This window comes from Condylura cristata, unplaced genomic scaffold, assembly GCF_000260355.1.
Source record: "Condylura cristata isolate star-nosed mole 26May11 unplaced genomic scaffold, ConCri1.0 scaffold00001, whole genome shotgun sequence".
NCBI classification, from domain to species: domain Eukaryota; kingdom Metazoa; phylum Chordata; class Mammalia; order Eulipotyphla; family Talpidae; genus Condylura; species Condylura cristata.
In genome coordinates this window covers 81,666,245-81,692,413 of record NW_004567102.1, presented here as the reverse complement: position 1 = coordinate 81,692,413, position 26,169 = coordinate 81,666,245, and the positions used below count along the sequence as shown (strand labels likewise).

General features: G+C 39.2%; 1 protein-coding gene across 3 annotated transcripts in view; it reads right to left on the bottom strand.

Moving 5' to 3' along the window:
• The window catches only part of ESR1 (estrogen receptor 1), a 245,118-nt gene that overhangs the window by 126,193 nt on the left and 92,756 nt on the right, over positions 1 to 26,169 (bottom strand). For all 3 annotated transcript variants that reach the window (XM_004673938.1, XM_004673936.2, XM_004673937.2), the window contains one exon: positions 5,358 to 5,693. In XM_004673938.1, the coding sequence (XP_004673995.1) occupies positions 5,358 to 5,693 (336 nt within the window). The remainder of the gene's footprint in view (positions 1 to 5,357; positions 5,694 to 26,169) is intronic.

Sequence of the window (26,169 nt, the reverse complement as noted above, 5' to 3'; positions counted from 1 at the left end):
AGAAGCAGCCCTGGACTAGCTAAGATCATGACACACCCCAAGACAACACAGGAAACCTCTGAGAATCCTGAGCTGTGGTTGGTGAGAGATATGGCGAGAAAGTGGATTCTCTACCCTTGAGACCAAAACTTAGGAAGCAACAGGAAGTACAATGGTGGAGCTCGAAGGAAAAGGCAGCTTCTAGAATTGAGCAGAGAGGAACTTGGGCAGGAAGCGGAAGGGAATGGTTGCCTCGTTTGCCTAAAAAGAATGAGGAAGTGGTGAAGATGTCGACCATGACTCTGTCATTTTCCTTCTATTCCCTTTCCTGAATCAGCAGCTTCAGCTCACCCTCCCAGGTGGGTGAGGCTGCCTGTCTTACAGTCATCAAGTTTGAAAAGGAAGACAGAGGTGAGGGCTAGATATATATCCAAGTACTCATTAAACATATAGAGCTACAACCCAAACTTGAAGAGAGAAGTTGCCCTTACAGAAGTTGCCCTTATTAAATTGTTGTGAATTCTGGAAAAGGCATATATATTTTTTTTTTTTACTAAGTGAAATTTATAGTTTTGTGATGTAATTCCAGCTTCTGGGGGGAAAAGCACAAATGTATGTCCCTGACACCGAAACTCAGAAATAGTGAAGTGAGTGTGATACAGAAATTTAAACTATAATTGTAGAGCTCTCCCCTGGGGGCACAACAGGTTAAAGCAACAGCACTATGAAGCCGTCTGAAGCCACTGACACATGCGTTCAATTCCCAGCCAGGGAGGTGACCCACATGGAGCGGCAGACTTCTCCTGACCCACCCGCTGCTCCCCTCAGCAGTGTATTTCAGTCAGTATGCCTGTTCTGTTCCCCACTCTGTCTCTGGAGAATCCTCTCACCTGCCGGCACCTCTGGCTTGTACCCCATTTCTTGTGTGCATAAATAAATAAATCTTTAAAAAAATAAATTATAACTTTACAGTCTTGTTTTTTCCTTTTTTTGATTTTCAGATAAATGAGACATTTGTTGAAAATTTGCACCATGTGTAAGATAATAATAAAGTAAGATTTAATAACCAGACTCGTCTAAAGCTAAATCTCCAAGATATACTTTTTAAAAGATTAACAAATTACATTACAAAAAATAATAAGAAAAGCATTCTCTAAAGGTAGTTATCAAAAAGAAGACATATAACACATGCTATAAAGAAGCATCTTTTGGGCCCTGCCTGGTGGCACAGCGGGTTAAAGCACAGCACTAACAAGCTAAAGCCACTGCAGCATGAGTTCGAGCCCCACCCCGGAGGTGACCCACAGGGAGCAGCAGACCTCTCCTGACCTGCCCGCTGCTCCCCTCAGCAGTGTGCTTCATCAGTTGGCCTGTTCTGTTCCCCACTATGTCTCTGGTGAAGCCTCTCACTTCCCCTGCACCTCAGGCCTATACCCCAGTTCTGTATGCATAAATAAATAAATCTTTAAAAAAAAAAAAAGCATCTCTTGTCAAACCAGATAGGTAGGATTTATCATTTTCTCATTGATGGTGTTTTCTAAATTGCAAAGGACAAAAAAAAAAAAATAATTTCTTGATGTAGTCTCTAGCTAGGTCTATTATAATTACTGCATGGACTGGAACTTAACTATTAAACTTTTATGATGCATTATTTAAATGTTCTCTCATCTTGATTCTGAGAAGAGTTGTTAAGTCAAAAGCGTTGCCCAGATATTAATAAAAATGGAAAATTCAACCTATAATCACCAATTGGAAATTTTAACAATATTTTCTTATTTTAAAACTACTTCCAGAACTAAGAAAACAGTCCAAGGTGTATTTTAATTATGCTCATTGAGGTAATAGTGGTTTACAATACTATATAGGTTCATCACTTATTATTGGATAAATGCAAATCAAAACCACAATGAGATACCACTTCACACCTGTGAAAATGGACTATATTAAGAAAGTCAGAAACAAGAGGTGCCGACAAAAATGTGAAGAAAAAGAAACACATGTACATTTTGGATGGGACTCTAGCCTCTGTGGACATGGCGTTTTCTCAAAGCATTGAAAATAGATCGACCATGAGCTCCAGCAGTCCAAGTCCTAGGTATTTACCAAAGGATGAAAAACAGTAATCGAAAGGGACATAGGCATTGCTTCATTCAATGTCACATTATTCACAAAAGCCAAGCTGTGGAAACAACCTCAGTACCCAACAACAGATCAATGGACGATTCCTTGGGATCAAGAAGGGCTTATTAGAGAGCTACAAGGATGGTTCAAGACTTGCAAATCAAACACTGTGACACACCGCGTTAATATAGCGAATGATAACAACTATAAGATCATCTCAATAGAGGCAAAATAGGTGCAAAAAAGCAGTCAACAAGATTAAATATCCACTCAATAAAAACTCACATGCACACACAACAAACTGTATGTAGAGGGGACACACCTCAACAAAACAAAGGCCACATGGAGTTGTGCATTGTAACTGCACGTGATGAGTTATATGTGCACACAGACACGGGGAAGGGAGTCCTTTCACAAGTATCTCATATAAGTATACTTGGCAATTACACCTCAGCAAAGTTGAAACTTGAAAAAATGAAATCAAGTCACACTTTCTATTGCGTTGAGCACCTTCTGGAATTTCCTGACCCTCCCGTGCAGGTTATCACGTAGCATTAAGTAAAGGTGCTGCTAGATGTTGCTCTTCTTACTATGGATATGTCCACTCCAAGTTTTTAAAATGACTATTATTACTTTCTCATGCCATTACTATATAGATTTAATATTGTCTCTATTAGATTTTCAATGTGGGCTACTTTTTAAAGCATATTAATGGGATGGCAGATAAAAGTATAAAAATGTAACTCAATTTTTGTGAAAAGCTTGATTATCATCTTCAGAGTTTTTTCAGAAAGCTTTTTTCTTCTCTCACTTTTCATCTTTTCAAATTGAATGACTTTTTATTCTGCTGACCAGACAAGAAGGCTCTTGATTTATAATAGCTGTGTTCCAATGATATATGTATAGAATAATTATATATGTGTGTGTGTGGTTATTTTATTTTTATACATATATGCTTTATGTATATGTGTGTATAGATACATATATATATATATAATTTCACTTTTATCTTTATGATAAAATTAGGTAACAAGATATAATTTAGTCCAAGATTCTGGAGTCACTCGTGTCTTTTAAACTAACATAACTAATTTTATAGAATGATTTTGTTCTATTCATTATCATAATTGGTTAGTACTGGTTTTAATAATGGGGTGACTAAGTGTGAACATAATATTACATTTCCCTTAATTTCTATCTCCATTTTATTCATAATTCCAGAGAAATTTATGATTCTTTATCCACTGGTAAAATGTTTGAATTAATTGAGTTATTTCAAATTCTCTTCAAATTTTTATAATTCTAAAAATGTCAGTGTGGAACTCCATTAGTAGGCCTAGAAATTTTATGCTTGAGTTCATATATATTACCAAGGCATCATGAGGAAAAATGTTTCTTAGACATTAAAATTTAATAGCCAAGAGTTGTATCCCAGGAATATGGGTACTAGTTATTTTCCCCTCATACACATTTATCTCAAAGTACATAAGATTTTTTAAAGGTATTAACAGATATAAAGGTAAACCCAATAGCCAGATTGCATTTACTATCTGCTTATCAATGATCCACTTCAGCTGAGAATGAAGGTAAGTAAATGCTTAGTGAAGCTCTTAATTCCAAAGATGTCTTTGAGCTTTGATTTGCCAGTTGCACTGGCAAGTAAAAAATCTAAATATGCTGTGAGTCCCCAGGTTTCTGTGCAGTCAAATATCCATTTGCTGAATACCACTTATGTTTGGTATGATGCTTTTGACTTGTATTCAAAGGGTCACGTTTCTGTGATAATATATACAAACGTATGAAATATTCACTAAGACCAGGCTGTATTCGCAGATCATAGATAAGAAAAGAGTGTTGAACCTTTAAGTGCAAATCCAAAACGCTAGATAATTTAACTATTACTTAGTTAATAAATAACATACTATGCTTCACAGGTAAAAATTAACTTCCTCGGCCCTCCCTGGTGGCGCAGCGGGTTAAAGCACAGCACTGAGAATCTAAAGCCGCTTCCTCATGAGTTCGATTCCCACCTGCCCCGGAGGTGACTGCATGGCGTGGCAGACCTCTCCTGACCCGCCCGCTGCTCCCTTCAGCAGTGTTTTTCATTGATCTGCCTGTTTTGCACTCCACTCTGTCTCTGGTGAATTCTCTCACCCTCCACATCTCTGGCCTGTATCCCAGTTCTGTATGCACAAATAAAATAAAATCTTAAAAAAAAAAATTAACTTCCTCTTCTAAAAGAAATCAAAGAAAAAATTCTCTAACTTCATTCCGCACTTGATCTACAAGCACCCCCAAAGACTTAACTTGTTCTTGCCTTGTTCTGTCCACATTAGCTAGCTCCTGTTGGAGCAGAGAAAAGACATTCTCTAGTCTCATTTCCATAATAGCTAGCTGTTTTGTCCAAGAACCACCAAGTCAGTGGTGCAGTTTGACAGGAACACCAGTTCTGAAAGAATCAACTGAAACACCAAATGCCACTTCAGCCACTGTATCTTTCTCCAACCTTCTTTAACTATTTGTCTGTTGTACTTCTCCTAAAATATCAGGAATAACCAGTTGATGTCTTTTTTTAATAAAAAACATAAAAATCACTTTAATTAAGAAACTAAAAATTAAAAAAAGCATATGAACAGATAAAGCAAAATACAAATAAGTCAAAGGACTTTAGGAACAGAACTGAAGTTACAGAGGGCAAAAGGGTGGGACCAAGTGTGGGAAAGGGTCTAATGGACCATGGGTTTTTCCCTAAATAAATGAAGTAAATAAATAAACAAGTAATTTTTAGAAAGAATAACTTGGTTGAGTAAGTAATCAGCATTTAGTAAAGAAACCAATTATTATCTCATTGGTCCATAAGGATCTTACAAGATATTCTAAGCAAAACTGTTTATTAATCATTGAATCATTGGAACAAAGTTCCTCAATACTAAAAAATCTGTAGATGATAGGTCATTTAGTATTATCATATCATTTAAATGCATCTGTTACTTGGTGTCCACCTCACATTCTTTGGTGACCATGGTAGGTTAAAAATGGTCAAGTTAAAGACTTTAATTTCTTCTAGAGTTTGCTTTTTTAAAACATCATTTCTTTATTGCTAGGGGAATTACAATGTATTCATACTGTAAATGAACAATCCTTGCAACCAGTTAGGTAACAAGTCATTGTTTCCCACTCTTTCTCCTTTGATGTCACCATCAGCTCTTGAGTAATCATTGACACTTAGGAATAGACGTTGAGCTTAGTGTTCTTACCTGGCACCCTCTTTGCCCAGTTGATCATATGAACCAGCTCCCTGTCTGCCAGGTTGGTCAGCAAGCCCATCATGGAAGCCTCACTGAAGGGTCTGGTAGGATCATAGTCGGAATAGATTATAGGGGGCTCAGCTTCTAACAAGGCACTGACCATCTGATCGGCTGTCAGGGACAGAGCTGGACTGTTCTTCTTCGTGTGCTTAATCAAAAGAGAGGTGGGCCATAGGTCGGTACCTCTCATGTTTCCAGAGGGCCCTGCTTCAGTCCTTCCCTCCCCATCATCTCTCTGGCGCTTATGTTTCAACATTCTTCCTCCTCTTCGGTCTTTCCGTATCCCTGAGAACACAGAGGAAAAAAATTAAAAACCAGATTGTTAATTTTTCCCATGTAAACATTCATGCTAAAAGCAACTTCAGTGAAAATAGCCCTTTGTCTTACTTAAGAAAATGTTTTGCAGCACAGGTGTGCTTGTGTTTAATAACCAGCTGTTCAAGAGGGGGACATGGCTTTAATTTATAGCATCACCAATTTTCATGGTGCAAATCATCCCACCACGGCAAATTTCAAGCTTCTCATCTGACATCAAGTGGCTTACAAGACTTCTGATAGTTTAAAATAGGCTTTTGTGAGTCAATACAAGTTGACCCTTACAAACTCCGTGTGTGTGTGTAACAGATATTGTACAAAGAACAGAATTATAATAATTATCCTTGAACTAAGGTTTAGCATAAAAGGCTGCTTCTGCTATAATACCAGTTTAATAGTAATTTTAAAAAGCATTCTGAAAAGTGAAAAACATAATTAATATTCAAATCGACCTCTTAAGGAAAGACACCAAAGAGGAGTGGCTTGAACAAAATATACATAAAATGTATACAAAGTCATCATTTTGGTGAAAAGTCCATACAGTTACTTTTACTATTAAAGAGAAATACTCTTTATAATATAGCACCTGCTCTATCACTCCATAATAAATGAGTAGCTACTATTTTGTTCTAATTTGTGGACAATTCTGTGGCTGTGAGTTTTTTAATGTATGATTTCTATCTTGGATGCTCAAGTTAGCTCCATTAGAAGACACTAAAAATATAGTGAAGATACACATTCTTACATTCAGAATTAAAAATAAGTCTTTTTATACTCCTAGAATAAGTAATAATAGTAAAGCTATAATTATCATCACTAATATGCCCTGAGTACTTAATCCTTTACAAATAAGCACTTTACAAGTTCAGTCCTTACAATAATACTATGAGTTAGATATTGGGAAACTGTTACTTAGGTTAATGAACTTTTCTCTATCAAGTATGATTCAACATTCTACTCTGAAATGAATTGTTTGTTATTGTTTTCAGTACACAGAGTTTTAAAATTTTATCCATTATCAACAAAGTTGGCAATTTTTAGGACACTCTGAAGTGAAACAGAAGAGAACAGCAGTTTCTGAGAGTCACTGCCCATCAGTCAATTTAACTATTTCACTGGCAGAGGAGCTAATGATATTATCATGTCTGAATTAAGGGGGGGGATATACACACTCTCCTCTTAGCTCATTATACTACACCTGGAATTTCACATGCATTGCTGATGCTCAATAGATCAGCAAAATAAATCTACTGAGATTAGACCACCAGGATGATGAGGAGATGTGAAATCTGGTCACACGGATGTTGACTGAACAAGTAAGAGGAGTTAACCTAGAGGAAGGAAGACATATGGGAAACCTGCATGTCACCCTCAAATGAGCTGTTTCAGGATGATGCTGTGGGACCCTCCTAGTGGCACAACTGGTTAAAATGCAGCACTATGAAGCTATCCACAGCCATTGCAGCACAAGTTTGATCCCTGGCCCACATGGCATGGCAGACCTCTCCTGTCTTGCCACTGCTTCCCTCAGCTGTGTATTTCAGTCAATCTGCATGGTCTGCTCTCCGGTCTCTCTGGTGAATCCTTTCGTCCTTTACACCTCTGGTCTGCACCCCAGTCTTGTATGTATAAATAAATAAATCTTTAAAAAGAAAAAGATGGTGCTGTAGTCTGAACACACACATGCTCCCGAAAGCTACACATTGGAATCTAATTCCCAGCATGGTACTGGATGGACAGCCTTTGGGAAACAATTAGGTCATGAAGGGGGAGCCTTTTTAAGAAGAGATCAGTGGACAGGCTTGCTCTGTCCACCACATGATGAGACGGTAAGGCTGGAAGGCTGAAGCAGAGTCTAGCCAGACATCAGGTCTGCTGACATCTTGATATTGGACTTATCAACCTCCAAACATGGAAAAATACATGTTGATTTTTTTTTAAAGATTTATTTATTTATTCATACAGAACTGGGGTACAGGCCAGAGATGCGGAGGGTGAGAGGATTCACCAGAGACAGAGTGGGGAGCAGAACAGGCAGATCGACGAAGTACACTGCTGAGGGGAGCAGCAGGCGGGTCAGGAGAGGTCTGCCACGCCATGTGGTCACCTCCGGGGCAGGCGGGAATCGAACTCATGCGGAAGTGGCTTTAGATTCTCAGTGCTGTGCTTTAACCCAGGGAGGGCCAATACATGTTGATTTTTAAAGTCATGTAGACTCTGGTACTTTTGTCACAGTGGCCCAAAGGGGCTGTGAGGTCTCCAACCTGCTTGTCAGGAGCCCTTCCAGTAAAAAGGAAATGATATGTAGCAAGTATTTGTGATTATGCCAATCATGCTGACAACAAGTTTCATCTGGCTTCGATATAGAAATGAGATAGATCACAGACGGTGCCAAGAATAAGCTTCCAGGAAAGGTACTAAAACAATTCAACTGCCCAGTAGTCATCCGCAATGGGCAACCATCAGTACTGCTCTCAACATGAGATGTAGGACTCCGATCTCCCATTCAGAATGAAAAACCATTAGAAGGCTTCTGAAAGAAAAAAAGGAAGGGAAAAGCTAAAGCAAAACTTCTTTTAGTTTCATCTTTCTTAAGAAATTCTGAGGTCAGACTATTTAGAGGATGAATTTGATTGTTATTACCTAGTGTGGAGCCTGGGGTTAAATACATGCATTGTTCTTCGGCATTTGTCAAGTGTATTGCTCAACTGTTATTTACAGCCCATGTTCTATAACTTTTAGAAGTGATTGAGAATGTGAACAGATCTTTCCAGAAAGCCACAGCGGTAACTACAGTCTAATATCAGATGGATATGGGAAGATAAAAGCACCGATTTGACAAAAGAAAAGATGGTTAAAAATAAAGCTGTTTTTCCTAAGATGAAATCAAGTTAGCTCATTACAGCTACTCAGAAGCACTTTGCTTTTTAAAAATAAAGTGCATGTTTTCTATTACAAATGTAATTCATCTTAATTTTAAGATTTCAAAGAGAGAGACTTGTAGCTAGAAGGTTAGCCAAATATAACAAAACATGCTGTCACCGTCACACTTTGAAGGGTCTCAGAAATCGTACGATAGGACACATGATTTTAGAAGAATCTTACACTCAATTCAAGTACTAGTAGAGGGAGTTATCAAAAATTGTCAAATATTTGTTCATTTGATTAAGATTTTTAATATTTGGAATGCCTACTAACAGATGATGGTGGTGGCAAACAAAGATAGATCGTATATATTACCCTCCCTAGAGTTTCTAGATGGAGGGAGAAAGGCAACCCAAATGGAGACAGAGTTTGTTAAATGAACAAGTGAGAGAATAAACTGCTCAGCGGAAGGATGGAAGTGATGGAAAGGGAGAAACAGAGTCAGCTTTGGTAACAAGTGAGTTACATTTGAGGCAAATCATGCAATTTCCTTTCTTAAAGAAGTTTAGGATTGAACTGCCTCAGCCAGCGAGTTTGAGTGTCATCCTGTACAAATCTCTCAGTGTTCCCTTCAGGTTGGTGAACACGAGGTAAATATGGCCACAGGTTTAGGAGGCAAAACAGTAAGAGACAACTGGAGAGGTGGAGAGGACAGTTGAATATTTATATTATCATCAAGCAAATAAGGAAAGGGAGATTCCATCTGCATTAACAAATATTTTCCCTGATTAACCTGAACTGGACGCTAGTTTTCAAGGGCCAAGTTCCCTAGAAAATGCACAAGCTGAAGAGAAGTAGAAAATTGTGCATGTTACTTGGTCACCTGCACAGGGTAGGATGCCAGGGCAGAGCTCAGTGACAAAGGCTCCTTTTCTAAAGGGAAGTAGTAATTGTGCATCAAACCAATGACAATGTTGCTCAAATATTTTACAGTAGTTCAAAATAAATTGAACTGGAATTGAGAGGAAAGTGTAAAATGACCCAACTTTTATTTCTATTTTAACCTACCAAGTTAGGTTCACATAAATGAGAATTGCAGATCAAAACCAGTGATTATAGGCTGCGTCACAACAGAACATGCAGCCAGTTCTTAATTATGGAGAATGAGATGGGGCATAGAAATGGATAACTGAAACCCAAAGATAAATTAGCAGAGGTGTCTGCTTCTTATCAAGACATTTTCCAGATTTATAGATCAGCAACATAGATTGGTATTTTACTTCCAAAAAAAAATTCTGATTTCCCTTTGTCTCACTGTAGCTATCAATGAAAAGAATCACAGGACCAAGCACAAGGCAGAGGAGGCTGAAAAGCAATAATAAACAGGCAGTCTCTTGGCAGCCAAAAATTTTATTTGTAGCATTCTGGCCAGTAATGTTATCTAGACAAGCTATATTGCCTTTCAGTGCACAAAGATGTCATTTCCAAAATGGGTGGAGCAAAATATTCAAAGCACAATACAAATATCAAACCGTGGTGAAGCTAGTCTCCAACTATTAGCTCTCAATCTGTGTCAGGGGTAAGACAAGATTTGCCTCCAAACAAATTTCTTTACACTCCCTTCTAAGATGTTCAAGTTTATCCTAATTTAAGGATCATCCACTAGTTTCATATGAGGGGTTGGGAGAACAAACCATCTCTCATCCATAAAGTCTACCATAAATGAGAAACATTATCAGTTTGAAGTTTATCTCCTTGGGCTAAGCCTTCTGTAAAATGCTCATCACACTTCGGTAAGGATTTGGAGAAACCCAGTAGACATCCTCCACTCGGTCATGCTCAATGTAAACGCGTTACTAGTCCCTATTAGGTGTTAACAGAATAGAATTTATCAAACTAATGAACAAGGGCACTTAGCCGAGGGAAGGTTCACAGGTTGCCCTTCCAGGCACGTAGGATCTGGAAGGCAGCAGAAATGCAGTAAGGGACTGAGTCTTGGCAGGAAGAAAGAAGCTGAAGACACATCAGCTGCCCAAACAATTATGTCCTGGCCTGAAATAAAAAGATCTGTCCTAACCTGTCAAACTGGTCATTCTGAAAGACTACTTCTCCCTACTTTAGTTTCCTTAATCATGCTTTAAAAATCTCTGACTTGGTCATTGTATTCCAGGAAAAGCTGATATACTATCTGAATATTCATTAATGATAGAATTCACTGGATTTTTGCTTTTAATGCAATCTATTTTTTTAATTTTCTTTTTCCATAATGATCTCTTTTCTTCTTAATACCTATGCCTCTATAAAAAGTTGGTATAACTTCAGAAAAGTTATGTTTCTAATTTCCTGAAACTATTTAATACGTTATAAAATATTTCAATCTTTTGTATAATCACCTTTTCTTTTGTTTCTCAGTAACTCCACATTATTCGTGAGATGGTAAAAAGCCAGACAAAGAAATGCATTAAAAGCTTTTTAATTCTGTGTTGAAGAAAACAGAAATACTGATTAGTTAAGAATTGACAAAAAAAAAAAGAACTAATAAAATTGCTGCAGAGAAGTTCCTTACATCAATTCTACTATTTTCCCTTCAAAAACTAGAAGTGAATCCTGTGAAGTTGGAACTGTGACTGTTCCCATTCAACAAAGGCAGCAAGTTTAAATTAACTCTCATGCCCAAGGTCACACCAAAGGCATAAAGATGCGAACCTTGATAAATTATGTAATTATAGATTATTACTGGTATAGCCTCTAAGTGCATCAGGCTAACAGACTAGACTGTGAATTAGTCAGTTCATTTAAAGTGACTCAGTGTTCTTTCCCTCCTTCCTTTCACATCAAACAAATCAGCACAACCCAGTATTCCCTACGTCTCCCTTTAGTTCTTTCCTTTTCAATTCGCTGTCAACATGCAGATTCACACTCATCTCATTTTGCCTAGGTCAAGTAGGAATTCCTAATCTGTCGCCTTCACAGCCTTCAAGCCAATGACTGGACAACTGGACTAATCTCTAGGTACAGAGTGCTACCAAGTTGGGCCTGTATCACTGTATCCTCTGTCCCTCTATATTGATCTCCAGAGTCTAAGTAAGATTCCCTGGCAGCACTGGGCCGCAGCCCAGTCTGCCCACTCCCCTTCCGCCTTCCTTATAGCTTTTCTCTCCTAGGGAACTCATTGTGCAACCATCCTTTGTGCCTGCTGTGTGTAGTTGTACTTGAGTTCCTATATCCTGAAAGAGACGGAGAACTCTTTCCAGGCAAGGAGCTGGCACATTGGAGCTTATTTTTACTTTCCCAAGAAACACTGTCCTTCAAGGCCTGGTGTCTGAGTTTGAAAAACAGTTGTCTCAAATATTTGATCCAGTTCTTTTATTGATGAAGGGAGGATCATTCCAGTTCCTATACTCCATCTTGGCCAGAAGCAGAAATTCCCAATAATTATTGTGATCATTACCATTTATAAAAATCCCTCATCTTTGTCTTGTCGCGAGCAACACGCTATGAATATGAAATCCTCCACTTTATCTTCTAAAATCATGTTAGCATGGATCTCACTAGGGCTTACTTTTCTTCTAGATCGTATAAGGAGCAAAGAAAATATCAAGTCCAATATGGACCAAACAGGGGTGAATGAGGAGTAAAGTTTATCTGCAGTTAGTCCATGAGGGACAGCCATTTCATCTCCTAACTCTCTTCCCAGGTAACAAGCTTAGGGGTCTACTCTCCACTTCCTAACAGTAAGGCTCATGGCTTGTCATCTGCAGTGACTGTCCTCTCTACCTACTAAACACGAACCACTTCCATCTTCATCCTCTCCCATCTGGGTTACAATGTCCTAGAAATAAAGTTGTCTGGTCCTTTGCAGAACTTAGGAAAGCAAAACAGAGATGAGACCCCAAATGAAAGGTCTCTGCAACATCAGCAACCCTTAGCATGCTCTCCAAATTTCCTATGTAACTGTAACTCAGCCCATTATGTGATGAGATGATTTGCCATATGTGTAGGAGTAGGTTCCCAAAGCAAGCTGGCAAAGTCTGAGGGTGGGCATGGTTTGGATCTATGCCCTGAACAGAGATGCACCTATGCATTTGAATCATATAAAGTGCTGTATATACCGCAATAAGTAACAATACATTAGGTAGGTGATAGATGAAAGATGTTACAACCCTCCCTGGTGGCTCAGTGGTTGAAGTACTGCACAGAAAAGCTAAGCCAAGCCGTGGCCCCTTCAGTGAGAGTTCAATCCCCATAACAAAGGTGACCCACATGGTGCAACAGACCTCTACTGTCTCGCCCGATGCTCCCCTCAGCACTGTACTTCATCAATCTGCCTGTCCTGCTCCCACTCTGTTTCTGGTGAATTCTCTCACCACCCCTGCACCTCTGGCTGTACCCCATTTCTGTATGTATAAATAAATAAAATCTTTTAAAAAAAGAAAGATAATTGATAGATAGCTATTAACATAAATGAATTACATGAGGGTGTTAACTAAGTTCTAAAGTCACATCATTGTTTTTGAGATGTTGAGAAGTGCTTCTAACCTATAACCTGAAGAGAAATTTAGAAAAAGACCTAGATTTGTAAAAAATTTTAGAAAGATTAAGAGATATGAGAATTTATCATTTTGTTTCAATACTTCAATTTTAGCTATTATTTATGGGTATTGTGCAGAAATTGTTGCACTGGATCAAGTTGCTAAATTGTTATTAACTATAATAACATTTTATGTATTTTGGTACTTGGCATCTCAACTGCCTTCCTACATTTGGGGAATTTCCTATTAAACAAGTTGGTAGAGGTCGTCTTTCACTACAAAATCCACAAGGGTAATGGCTGCTTTCTGGGTCTCTAGACACCTCGGCTATAAGGCTGTGACATAGGGATCTACTCATTGAATGCATTTGCTGAGACTCTCAAGCCAGGACACAGGAGAATTCAATCTGCTTCCAAGCGGCAATCTGACACCCAAGTGGGTCTCACTGCAAGACCAATCTGGGCCATAAATACACCCTCCTTAAATTTTAAAAATAGTGGGCTTTGAAATCAAAATGAAAATAACTTAGAAATCAGTAACAGGAAGTTACCTGGGAAATCCTCCAAATACCTGAAGATGTTAAAGAAAAAAAATGAGTCAAAAAAGTCTCAATAGAATTTTTTTTTTAATATTTTGAACGTAAGTGACAATGGAACAAAAATTTATCAAAATTTGTGGGATGTAGGAAAAGCAGTGCTTGGAGGAAAAAAAATATATATTTAAATGCATATAATAAAGAGGAAGAGAAATATATAACAATTTAAGATACTACATTAGAAAGTTAGAGAAAGACAATAAAGTTAAACCTAAAGCAAGCAGAAGGAAAATAATAAAATTTAGAATAGAAATTAATAAATGTAAAAATGGACAAAATAAAGAAAAATCAATAAAACCAAAACTGGTTATTTTAAAAGAATAAAATTGATTAACTTCTAGTCAGAATAAGTAAGAAACATTAATATGTAGGTTTATTATGTTTGTCCATACGGTTAGTAACATTTCAGAGCTAACAAATTTCTAAGACCATGTAAAAAAAACTAATAAAATTGCCCCCCAGACATTTAATTGCATGATTTCAAGAATTATAAGTGTTTAAGGGGTATATATTCTATAAATATTCTACTTACTATACTGAGTACCAATTATTTTACTGTAAAATAATAACCAAAAACATCACTGACTTTCAGAAGTGCACATTAATTACATCTTCATCTTTAATATTTACTATACCACGTTTAAATTATAAGTTTCTCCCATTAAAGAAATAAATCAATCACAACAAAATATCAAAGACCATACAATTCTAAATCACATGAAAATACAACTGTCTTGTTTATCACTAGACTTAGCTACTAAACTTCAATAGATGAGTTCACCGAAAACACAAATAAACCTAGTTATAACCTCAGATTTTATTGAATTTATTAATAGCACAAACTTGATACATGCAAAGCATCTCAGTTACTAGCAATTGTTAAAATTTGATTATAGCAGTACTTGAAATAGGTCTTTCCGGTAGGTCAACTCAATTTGCATAATCAACTTACGTGAAAGAAATCTTATCATTGCTAAATAAAAGAAGCAGGTTAAGATCAAACTTTCTGCATTAAATCTCCTGATCCAGCTATAGTATCTAATTAGTCTGATATAATTTGATTTGTGTTTCCTCCTAATATTGTTAATTTGTTTTCATTATCTTCTTTAGAGCCCTATAAATCCCCTAGTAAGGAAAATGTAGTGTACCTAATACAAAGAGAATGGGTTTGTTCGATCAGTTTTCTTTCAAAGTAATAAATTACCAACTTTCCACCATACTCTATCACAACCTCTGGTGAACTTCAATTGTCGCAATGGTTGTTTACCAGCTATATCCTATCTACCATCTTCTCAATTAGTGGTCGTATCCATCAGTAACCCTCCTAGTCCAAGGTGTCATCTGCCAGCACCCAAATACAAACAACAATAAGTTCTCTTAATGCTCAGTGAGAACCAACCACTCTTGATGTATCTGCTTGTGAACAGATGAGCAGTAATTCCTCCTGGGAACATAAAGGGTAGATTTCTCCCCCTTCCCTCCCAAACTAGAAAGACTATCATACTTTCTCTAGTGGTTCCACTTTCATAAGGGGTAACCAGGGCCCACCAAGATGGTTCAGCATGCTACCGAAGTCCAGCGTGGGCTCCAGAGCCAGGTTCCTTCTTGCTAGGACAATGGGAACCCAGCAATGATGAAGGCAGCACTGCAGCACACCAAGGGATGGAAACTCACTCACTGTGCGTCTGACCTGCCTGGTCATGTCTATTCCACCACCAAGCATGTGCCCACGTTTCACAACAGCCCAAGCCTGCTCCACCGAGCTGGAATCACCTAATGTAAAGAGCACTTGACAAACACAAGCTGTGAATAGCAAGCACAGACTTCCTTGCAATCAGCATGGATTAATGTTCAGTCAGGGGAAATGCCCATATATATTCTTCGACTTTCAATGAATTATTCTGTAAAGCAAGTGCAAGCAGCATCAGGTACCTCATTTTGCTAAGTCTAGTGGAAAATCATGATTTGTTTTGATCCTTATTTATTCCAAATTTAATTTTAAGAGGCAGGGTATCCGTCCTGTTGTGACTTGTTGCTGTACTGCTTCAAAAATGTCCCTGATGGAAACTGAAGCGCCCAAGGAGATCGCTCTCCTTTCATTATGTTCCCAAGAAGTTTAGGCTGAGGGTGCCAAGAATGGGAAATCAATCACAGGTCTGCACACCTTTAATTCAAGTCAAATCATGTTACCTTATCCCAGTAACAAAACTGAGACTCAAAGTCCACATCAAACATGTGTGTTCTCACTGCATGCATCCTGACAGTATAAAATGTTCATCCTTATCCAACATTTTAATAGCAATTCTGCTAATAAAGCCTTGTTTCTAGAGACAGCTGTGGCAAGCTGTCCTATAAGAATCTCATTTATTAATAACAAAATTTATGGAGTGAAGAGAAAAGCAATACTTTTTTTTTTTTTGGCCTAGCTTCATTTCACTGTAATATCTAAGTGATGAGTCTCCTGCTGGCAAGCATTCTGTAGCCAAGAGGAATAAATAAGACTCCAAGTTCGGCCTGTGAAGTCCTCACTCTCTTCTCCCATTCCTTAGCATTTCTGTAACTCAGGCCTGCAGTTTGCCTACTCCAACTGGTAAACAGTTTGTCTCCCCACCTCCCTGTAAGTCTCCTCTTCATCTCACGCTGATCAGTGCAGAGCTGGATACAAATAAAGTCCCTGTTGTCTTTAGTTTGGTCACGGATGAATCTTCCCAGCCTTGTGTGAGTCACCAACACCCAATCATTGTCTTGGACAAGAAGTGCTTGCCAGGGGACAGTCACCATACAACAATCCCACAGTTGGATCACGAACTGGTCCACCCTTGCTAGCAAGTTAACAATTACTGAAGTAGGTATGTGCCATTTTTCTAAAGGCTTGAAGAGGGTCATTCCTTTATATATAGTCGCATTCCTACCTTTGAGCTTTGGCATATCCTGTAGGACCAACGACTTAGGCGCTTCTAGCACACTGATTGACAAATTTATATCACCCTGATGGAAAATAAACTCACTGGGGCTCCTTTCCTAACACGTTGACCTAAATTACCAGTAATGAGGATGATGAAGTAGAGGGTCTTAGTGATCAGAAAACACTACCACCCTTGTTTCTACAGAGTTCAGCAAAGACAGCACCCCACTCTTCTCACTGATTTATCAGCAGTCATTCTTTCTTGCCATACTCATGCCAAAGCACTTCTCTAATACCCCAAGTGAGAAAATTCCTCTCTGTGTCTGTACTGAAAAGTTACTAATCATAAGAACTTAGTCTAGTTCTTTGTGTTCTGTATTAGACTTAATTCTGCACTATAAATAAATTCCCTTTCCCAAGTAATGATCAATGAGTGTTTCACATACTGAACTGAGCCAGTATCTTTCAAAGACGTCAACATTCCACAGAGGGCAGTAATATCCCAGGGTCTGCCTCTCCTTTATGGAATCTACAGTTTCCTTCTTTGACTATATTTCAGGGCTAGCAACTTCTCATTCGATTCAAACAAAGTAGCAGATTTATTATACTGTGATTTATTCCCTGTAGCAAATGTCTTATCGCATCTGATTTGAATTGCATTATTCACTCTCAGAAGTCTTATCCACTTTTCAGAAAAATTAATGCATCTCAATGCAGACAGCGTGTCCACATCTGTTTACCTTACCAAATACCAACTGGATCCTTTGCTTACAATTGCCAAAGCTGAAATTGTATTGAAAAGATCTTAAACAAGCTTGTTTATCAAATGTCAAATGCTAAATATATACTGTTCCAGAATACTTGTCTTTCAGGGGAAAATACTTAGCAACCTGACATAACTACTGGTTTCCTATAAAACCTAGATTTTACTGTTCATGTGGAGGAAGAGAAAGAGAAAGAAGCCTTCAGACAAAATGCAAAAGCAGATGTCAGTAGTGTCTGTGACGGGGTAGCAGAAGAAATGTTCAAATTAAGCTGGCTATACCCCTATTAAACCAAAGCATAACCTTAAAAAAACAACCTACAAAAACAGTTTAAAACTCATCAAACGGTGATTAACAGTTCAATCATAAGCAGAGATTATAGAGCAAAGGAACATTTCACCATTTTATTCTTTGAAGTCTTAATACTTTGCAAAGACAATTAAGCAGCTCCCCTGGGCTGGTCTTCATAACACCTGTAGCCATTTCTAAAAGCCCATGGTTAGCAGAAGTCACAAGGTAGGATAAAGGATAAAAGGCTGAGAACCCAAATAAAGGTTGAAGCCCCAAAGGATTTTAAAAATGTTCCTATTGCTCTAATTTTAGATAAAACTTCTTTGACTATGTTTATAGCACATGAAATTATAGATAATTAGTATATGTTCCAAAGAGAGATAGGCATGGAAAGTTAATAAGCAGATTTCAAGGTTTCCTAGGGTATCCCTAAGAGCAGATTTATTTTGTCTTCTGGAGAAATCACAGGAAGACTCTGTCCTATTTCACAGGGCGGATGCCACATATATAATCAACTTTGTCAATTATATTTTTTATTCTTGATAATTGGCAAGTATGTAGCACTTTCAGGCTTACTATATTTCTGGAAGTGGTTATGACATATAACATTCATTTGATATGATTACAGGTTGCCAATAAGCAATCTGATAATATCCTCTTTAAATGGCAGGGCTTTGATTCAATTAAGAAGTAAATTACCAGAGCGAAACCCATGAACTTTTAGGACACCTTACTGTCTAGAGCCTCAAACCTTCTGGAAATGACCCATGTACTCATTAAACAAATGAAGGCCGCTTGCACATAGAAGATAGAAGAAATTAAGCGAGGACACAGACTTGCTTTGAAACCAAATTAGAGATATTTTCAAAGCTAGAAGGGATATTTTGCTGAGATTTGCTCACACACTTCTTTAGTGCTAATACCAAGGATGTAGATGGGAGGTGAAAAGTAAGTTTAGCCACCCATATAGCACATTTGTGCCATGATTAAAATATAAAAGTGTTCTCTTACTGAAATGGTTATATCTCAGCTGAAGTTCACTTATCTGAATTCAATGCCGTAGAGTCAATTTTCCAAAAGCAAAAAAAAATGAAATTGAGGAAGGCTAAGTTTTCCCTGAACCTTGTTGTGTGAACAACATTCTCACTTCTTGAGTCATCTGAAATATTAACCAGTTTTATAAATGAAAAGTTTAGGAAAACAGCTATGACTTAGTTCATTGGCACAAATTAGGGACTGACAAAAAAATGACAACTCACTTGCTCACACCAATGTGCACACCACTCATGCCTGCCACCAGTACCCCCATCACTAATAACAGGGGAGTCACCAAATTTGAACACAAAGGGGATGTGTCTTATGGACTTGTTGAACCACTGCAAGGCTACGCAGATTCTCATTACTTCTTGATGTCATGTTCATCACAAGCTATTTCACTTCCACTTCATCGCATATAATGCAGCCACCTAAGATGCTAGAAAATTTTTGCACAGCCTGTGATTTTTCACTCATTCAGAAGTTATACATCCACTATGATTAAGTAGGATCGAAAGGTAGGTTCAATCACTAAGTAGAGGGGTTTTAGGTATAGCAATATATAGATGGTAATGTCAGAAGAAAACCGAAGTCCTTTTTTAATGAAAATGTAGACACAAGTACAAAGGATAATCTGAGAAGCTCAGAGAAATTGTGAGCTCTGAATTGCAGAGAATGGAGCAGAGTAAAAATTTCCTTCCTGGAGACAGAAGAAAAAGGAGAAAATTGACTCACTGAAAATGACGAGGGAATTGGAGACAGGGATAAGGAAATGACAGTTATTTTTTTTCCCATGATTTTAAAGTGAAGGAGTAGAACACAGAGCTTCTGAAACTAAAGATTTTATTTTTCAAAGAGAAAGTGCATAAAGACCACATGCAGTAAGGGAAAGAAAAATTTAAGTTTAGATGAAATGTCTGAAATGGAAACAAGAAGAAGAAAAGACTTGGGGATGGGGGGGTAACATTCTAAAGACATTACTTTGCAAATTACAAGATTATCACAAGTATTTAAAAGGAATCTTTTTTTGAGCTAAGGACCTGATTGTTAAGGGAATACTCTGGCAATTTGGTGATGCTTATAATTTTTAGCTCAGAGAGTGAAAAGAAGATCTAATATATGTTATTCTTCTTCATGATATTACAATTTTATGAAATCTGAAGTATCACACTGAGCAAGACTCAGCCTTCTTTGAGAGAGCAAAATTAAAACTGAGGCTACATGGACTTAAATGACGAAAAGATCACTTCGGTTACCAGAATAAGTTGTTCTACTTAATCTTCCTAGGTGGGTGAACCGATTGTACTTCCTAGAGTTATGCTAATACTGGCAATCACTGAATACAATAACTAGCTTATCTACCAAGGATATTAGTTAAACTGTCATTTAAATAATTCTTCTTTGTACCAATGAATGTCATTATTCAAAATGGGGTGAAACTTAACAGAATGAACTTGTTAAAAATAAAGTGTCTGCATCTACCAAATCTTAATTATAATTACACAGTCATTTGTGATCATTTTCAATCGTTCTTAGCAAAGACAAATGAACATAATGAATTCCATTAATGGACTGATGTGTTCTGTTTACAGCGGAGGAAGGACTTAATAAAAATGTCCGAAATAGCAGGAGGGCAATGAAGTGAAGAACACAGGGCAGGTGAAAATCTAACCAGGGTGTCAACAGGGACATCACAGAACCAAGGCAGTTTTGTTATTTGAGAAAGGGAGTCTCATGAAAAATCAAGAAATTCTCTGATGGTAAAATGGTAACTTGCAGCTTCCTATGTGAAAGTGATCTAGATGGCTCACCTGACACCCCCAGATCCCTGCAGTGAGGGCTTTGTGTGGGGGCCACAAGGATATTGGCACTGATGATGTCTAGAGCAGAGACAAGCCTTCTGGTTCTACAAATGACAGAACAAGCCTCATCTGACAAGGTGCTTGCTTTTGTGGGATTAGAAGGCTCAGGGCTATTTCACCAGCTGCTGACCTCTTCTACAAACAATGCAGATTTCAGAAGGACAACTTCTCAATTTAAATTATTTTTAAAAGGCATCTGCTACCAAAACCACAGTAGGGATCCAGTGAAATCCTGCAACAAGCACCCTAATGAGGGAGGTAAGTTGGTAAGTTAAGCAGAGTCTAAGCAAACGATGCAGAGTGAAATCAGTCCTTTGCGTCATCAAATGGACAGAACAGAACATTCCCATCTTTGCAGAAATTCTAATGCAAGGTGTTGCATGCGTAAGAGGTATATTCTTCTGGAACTACGTCAGCGATGAAAAGAGTATACCGACCGCCCAAGGAACACTCTCCCAGTCTACTTTCAGCCATAATATAATAGATCACCACACCCCTCTTTTGTAACCTCTCGGGGCTCACAGACTCTTACATCTGGGTTCATGGGTGGTCCCCACCTTCAGGTCCATCCTCCTCTGGCCCCAATCCAGGCAATGACAAGGCCATATGCTAGCATTCCTACTTGGCCAACTGGTGACACTTTTAATGGAATCATGCTTCTGGATGCAACACCGATTCACATCCACACCCAAGACCTGGTGTATTTCTCCAGACACCCCCCCCCCCCATACCATGGCCTGATGTCTCCATTGGCCACAGCTCAGAGGTCACACTGCTGCCCAAGCTTTTCAGAGTGCTCAGGGACACTAGGGAGCGCTGATGGCGTCATCTGGCCTGCCCCCATCTGCGACCTCTCTCTCACCTGCTCCTTAAAGGTGGGTATCTTGACACTGATTTTGCAGTGACCCCACCTGATAACCCTCCCAGTGGCTGAAGCCCAGTCTTCTTGTTTCAGCCACAATACCCAGATGGACAGTGCATTCACTTCCTAAGAACAATTTCATTTTCCTGATCTTCCACTCGTTTGAGCGTTAGCTGCTTTCAAGCCTCTGGCCCAGCCTCCATTGGACACTCCCTCACTTCCTAAGAACAATTTCATTTTCCTGATCTTCCACTCGTTTGAGCGTTAGCTGCTTTCAAGCCTCTGGCCCAGCCTCCATTGGACACTCCCTAAGTCATGACACGTCACTGAAAAGCCCAAGTCCTCTGTCTCATGGCGTGCGGTGAGCAGGTGATCCAGGACTCTGGCCTAATGTGGTGAGCTTTTCCTTTGACTTTCCCTGGCTGTAATGAGACAGCACCTGTGACCTTGGTGTCGTGAGCACAAAGTTCTGAGCAGCTGAGCTAGCCCATCTCTACGTTTTTGTGCAGGTTTAAGGTCACGGAGATTGGGTTTCCTTTTCCCAGTTTATTGTCTGAAGACAGGGGAAACTACCTTGATTGCAAAAGTGGCCCAAATCAAAATATGTCAACTTTGGGGATTTTCAGAACAGTGTGTACTCTCTGTAGCTGTGAAGCTAGTGATCAAAATGAGGTACCGTGTGTCAGTTACAAAATCCCCCTGTAAAGAAATCTGGTTGAGAAAAACAGAAAACATAAAATCATCACACTCTTTCCTATTCATTGCCTTAAGACAACATTCGAACAAAAGAATGGAGCGTAAGTCATTGTTTCGGAACAATTTTCTCTCCATTGTTTGGAAAGCTTGCATTGTCCAGGAGATCTCTTTGTTGCGTATTTCATGTTACCCCACTTGCCTTCTGAACACAGCCCCAAAGGGATAGAAAAGGTAAAATTTCTCGTCAGCTTCATCAAGTGCCTCCTGTGTGAATGACTAACCAGTGGTGCTCAGGTTTAAGCCAGGAGAGGCGCTGAGGGTAGGCAGCTGGGGGCCTTCAGGTAATCTTGCCCTTGGCCAGAGTGGCTCTGTCCCTCACCAAGGAGCACACATGTGACCAGTGAGCATCTTCATACCCAGAAATCAATATTTAATATTGATATTGCCCCATCATGATGATGACACTGAATGAGCCCACTCCATCCTATTTCACAGCTCACCTCAAAGTCGACTTAAAGCCAAATGGGGAACGAAAGAATTGCAGTTGTGAAATGTGCTAGCTAAATAAAATGGTGGTAAAGGTCACAGTTGTGATAGTAAGAGAGCTGATGAGTCTTAGTTCTAAAAGAGAGGAAGAGGCAAGAAAAAAGAATTGTCATGAAGAAAGCTTTCTAAAAGCGAAAGAATGAAGAGAAGTTATCTATTGAACCTAAACAAGAATCCCTTAAGATACTACCTTTCTACTTTCAAATTTAAAAAAGTTAGCTTGCCTGTAAGTTTCACTTGTGCTCATAAAATCTCCCTTAGATTTCTCTATTTTTCTTTAAGTCCTCACATGCCCCAACTAAGGAGAAATAAACTCTTGAACCAATTAACATCTTACTTTCAATACAAAAGTTTCTTCTATTTTTCTCTGTTTATGTCTCTCTCTCACACACAAACTTTTCATGTAGATTTCCCTCTCTATATATGTTACTGTATACTATATAATATGTACTATATAATATATATCATGTGTGTAATAAAATAATATACATAATAACCAATAGGCACATTCTACTAATCTAGTCTGGTTTTGAGGATTAGGTGCTAATTGAAGCCTTTATTCTAAGAATATGTCCTTTATTTGAGAGGCCTCCTTATAGCAGAATGTTTATTTGAAACTGAAACCTATGCTGTCTATTATGGGTCAGCAGTCTTGTTTGCATGTCATCAGCTCTCCGCGTAATTAAGCTTCAGGCCAAGCACTTACTTGAGCTGCTCCTGGTTCTCCCTGCACTCCCGCCAACCACTGCTGTTCTGCCAGCTTCCCACACTCAGAGGCAGCCTGTGCGTGTGCATCAGGACCCTCAGACACAGCTTGCGCCTGCGCATCAGGACCGCACCTCTCGACTGTCAGTCTTCACTTTCCTGGCGCCGCCCTGTCTTTTGTTTGTTTGTTTTGTAATTTAATTTATGTTGTTTCTATATTTTTCACATCATTGCCTACTTTTGTACAATGCGTGCTTTATCCTCTCAGATGTAGTCCCCCTAGAATTCCCACCACTGAGCCCTCCCTGGTGGCACAACCGGTTAGGATGCAGCACTGCAAGCTAGCAGCAGCCGCCTCGGTGTGAGTTCGATCCCCAGCCTCAGAGGTGACCCACATGGCGCAGCGGACCTCTCCTGACCCGCCGTTTGTTCCCCTCAGCAGTATATTTCGGTAGATCTGCCTGTTCTGCTCCCCACTCTGTCTCTGGTAAATCTTCTCGTCTGGCTTGTACCCCAGTTCTGTATGCATAAATAAATAAAATGTTTAAAAAAAGAAAAAATTCCCACCACCAATTCACCGGGGCACCATCACCATCGTCCTTGTTCACTTCTCTCCTGTTCTGATCCCTCCCTCTCCCCCTTCAGAATGTCTCTGATTATAGTTGCCTTTAGTTTTCTTGGTTATTATTTTCCCCCGATCCTTTGCTTGCTTCCCCTATATTCCTCCCTCCTATACGTGAAACCATGCGATATTTTTCTTTTTCCTCTAACTTACGTCACTAGCAGGGTCCCTTCCAGCTCCAGCCGTGATGCTGCAAATGGCATGAGTTACCTGTCTTGTAAAGCTGAGTGGGCTCAGCTGGCAGCTGGAACAGCCCCTGGCTGGGCCTGGCTGGCCTCTAGCGGCTCCGCCTTTCCTGTTTCTCTCCTCTTGTGGTATTTTCTTTCATAAGCAGCCTCACCATTTTTAAAACTTCTCTTGCTAAGATCTGCACTGCTGTGTAACAGCTTTGTTTCCTTGCTTGCCTGTGTAGCAGACAATTGTCTACTTTTCTAATGAAATGAAATCAAAGAAGTCACCTAGTCCTGTCACTCACTGCACCGCCTTCCCAATGGGTGAATACACTCAGCAAACAGGTGACAGACCCGGGGGCACCCTCTGGCCCCAACACCTCTATTAAAGACCAGAATCCTCCATCTTGCGGGAAGGGAGAAAAACATCCGCGCGAGGGGAATCAATCCCACATGTGCAGGGCTAAATTGGAGGAAGGACCGGACCAAAATAGACAGTGAACTGGCGCCCTGGAGCAATGGGGTCATTTTATTTCAAAATCAATTATTATGAAAGAAATGCTCAAGACTTGTTTTTTCAATTATTTCATTTAATGGATTAAAACCATATTGAGTAAAAAAAAAATAAGACTATGTGTGAACATGTCGAGAATACAAAAAAAAAAAAAAAAAAAAGAATCTGCCTGCAAAAAAAAGGGTACCTGGGAAGGACTGATGGGCTGTGGCAAAGAAAACCCCCAGGGTACAGCCGAATGCCCATTTCTGAGCCCTCTAGGTAACAAAATATCCTAAAAGTACATCATAAAGGAAAAATGAAACACACTCTCATCAACAATAAGGATCTCACCTAGACCTTCTCAAAACAAGTAGCTATTAAAAGTTTCAGCCACCTGCCAGGGAGCTGACCCACATGGGGAAGCGACAGACCTCTCCTGACCTGTCTGGCCTGCTGCTCCCCTCAGCAGTATGTCAGTACATCTGTCTGCTCTGCTCCCCACTGTCTCTGTAGATCCTTCCACCCCCCACCTCTGGCCTGTACCGCAGTTCTTATATGCATAAATAAATCTTTTAAAAAAATTTCAGTCACCAACAAAATAGCCTGCCTTACCTGTGGCACTGAGGATTATTAAAATAATTGAATAATAAGGAAGTTCTTTATTTTAATAATCTTGGAAATGACATTTTTAGTCCCTGAAAGTTGGTTTTCTTTGACTTACTGTATAGTTTTCTTTATTTACTATGATAGTCGCAGCATTTGGCATCATTACATTTCATGCTTAAAATTACATCATAAATTTTCCAAGAATCTATTCACTCTGCAGAGAGGGTAGAGAGATAATTACAATAGTGGTATTACTTCAGTCATAGTTACGTGCTCTGAATAGCTGATTTCTCCCCAAGGGAGAAATGGTTTAACTAAACACTAAGATGAAACACTGGATCTCCCTCTTCTGTATCACCATCAACAAAAAACATTTAGAAAATATCGCTGAACTATGACATCTATAGCTCTATCATATAGATATCAGGTATGATAAAGATAGTGTCACATAGATTTATTTTTAAACTTCAATTGCTAAGTTGTTAGCTTACTCTGACACCTTCAAAACAGAGTCAACCAATAACCGATAAATATTTATAATTAATGCAGTGCCGAGCAGGTGACTGCGTACTGGTGGGACAACGATGAAAGGTTCAGAACGGAACGGGCCTGGGTGCTCTGCCCCCGGAGAAGCCAGGCAGTGCCCCGGGAGTGCCAAGCAGTGACAGTGCCAGGCCAGAGCTGAGGGCCGGCGTCGCTGTGGCTGAGCATCACTAGACGGTGACTTACAGGACTGAGGAAATGAGCAGCAAATGACTAAATCAGGGCTCCACATTTTCTGGAGTGGGGGTGATGCCAAAGATTAGAAAATGAGGTATAGCTAAGGGGAGGCCTCCAGGTGTCTGTTAAAACCAGGGGAGCTGAGGGCCCTCCCTGGTGGCGCAGCAGGTTAAA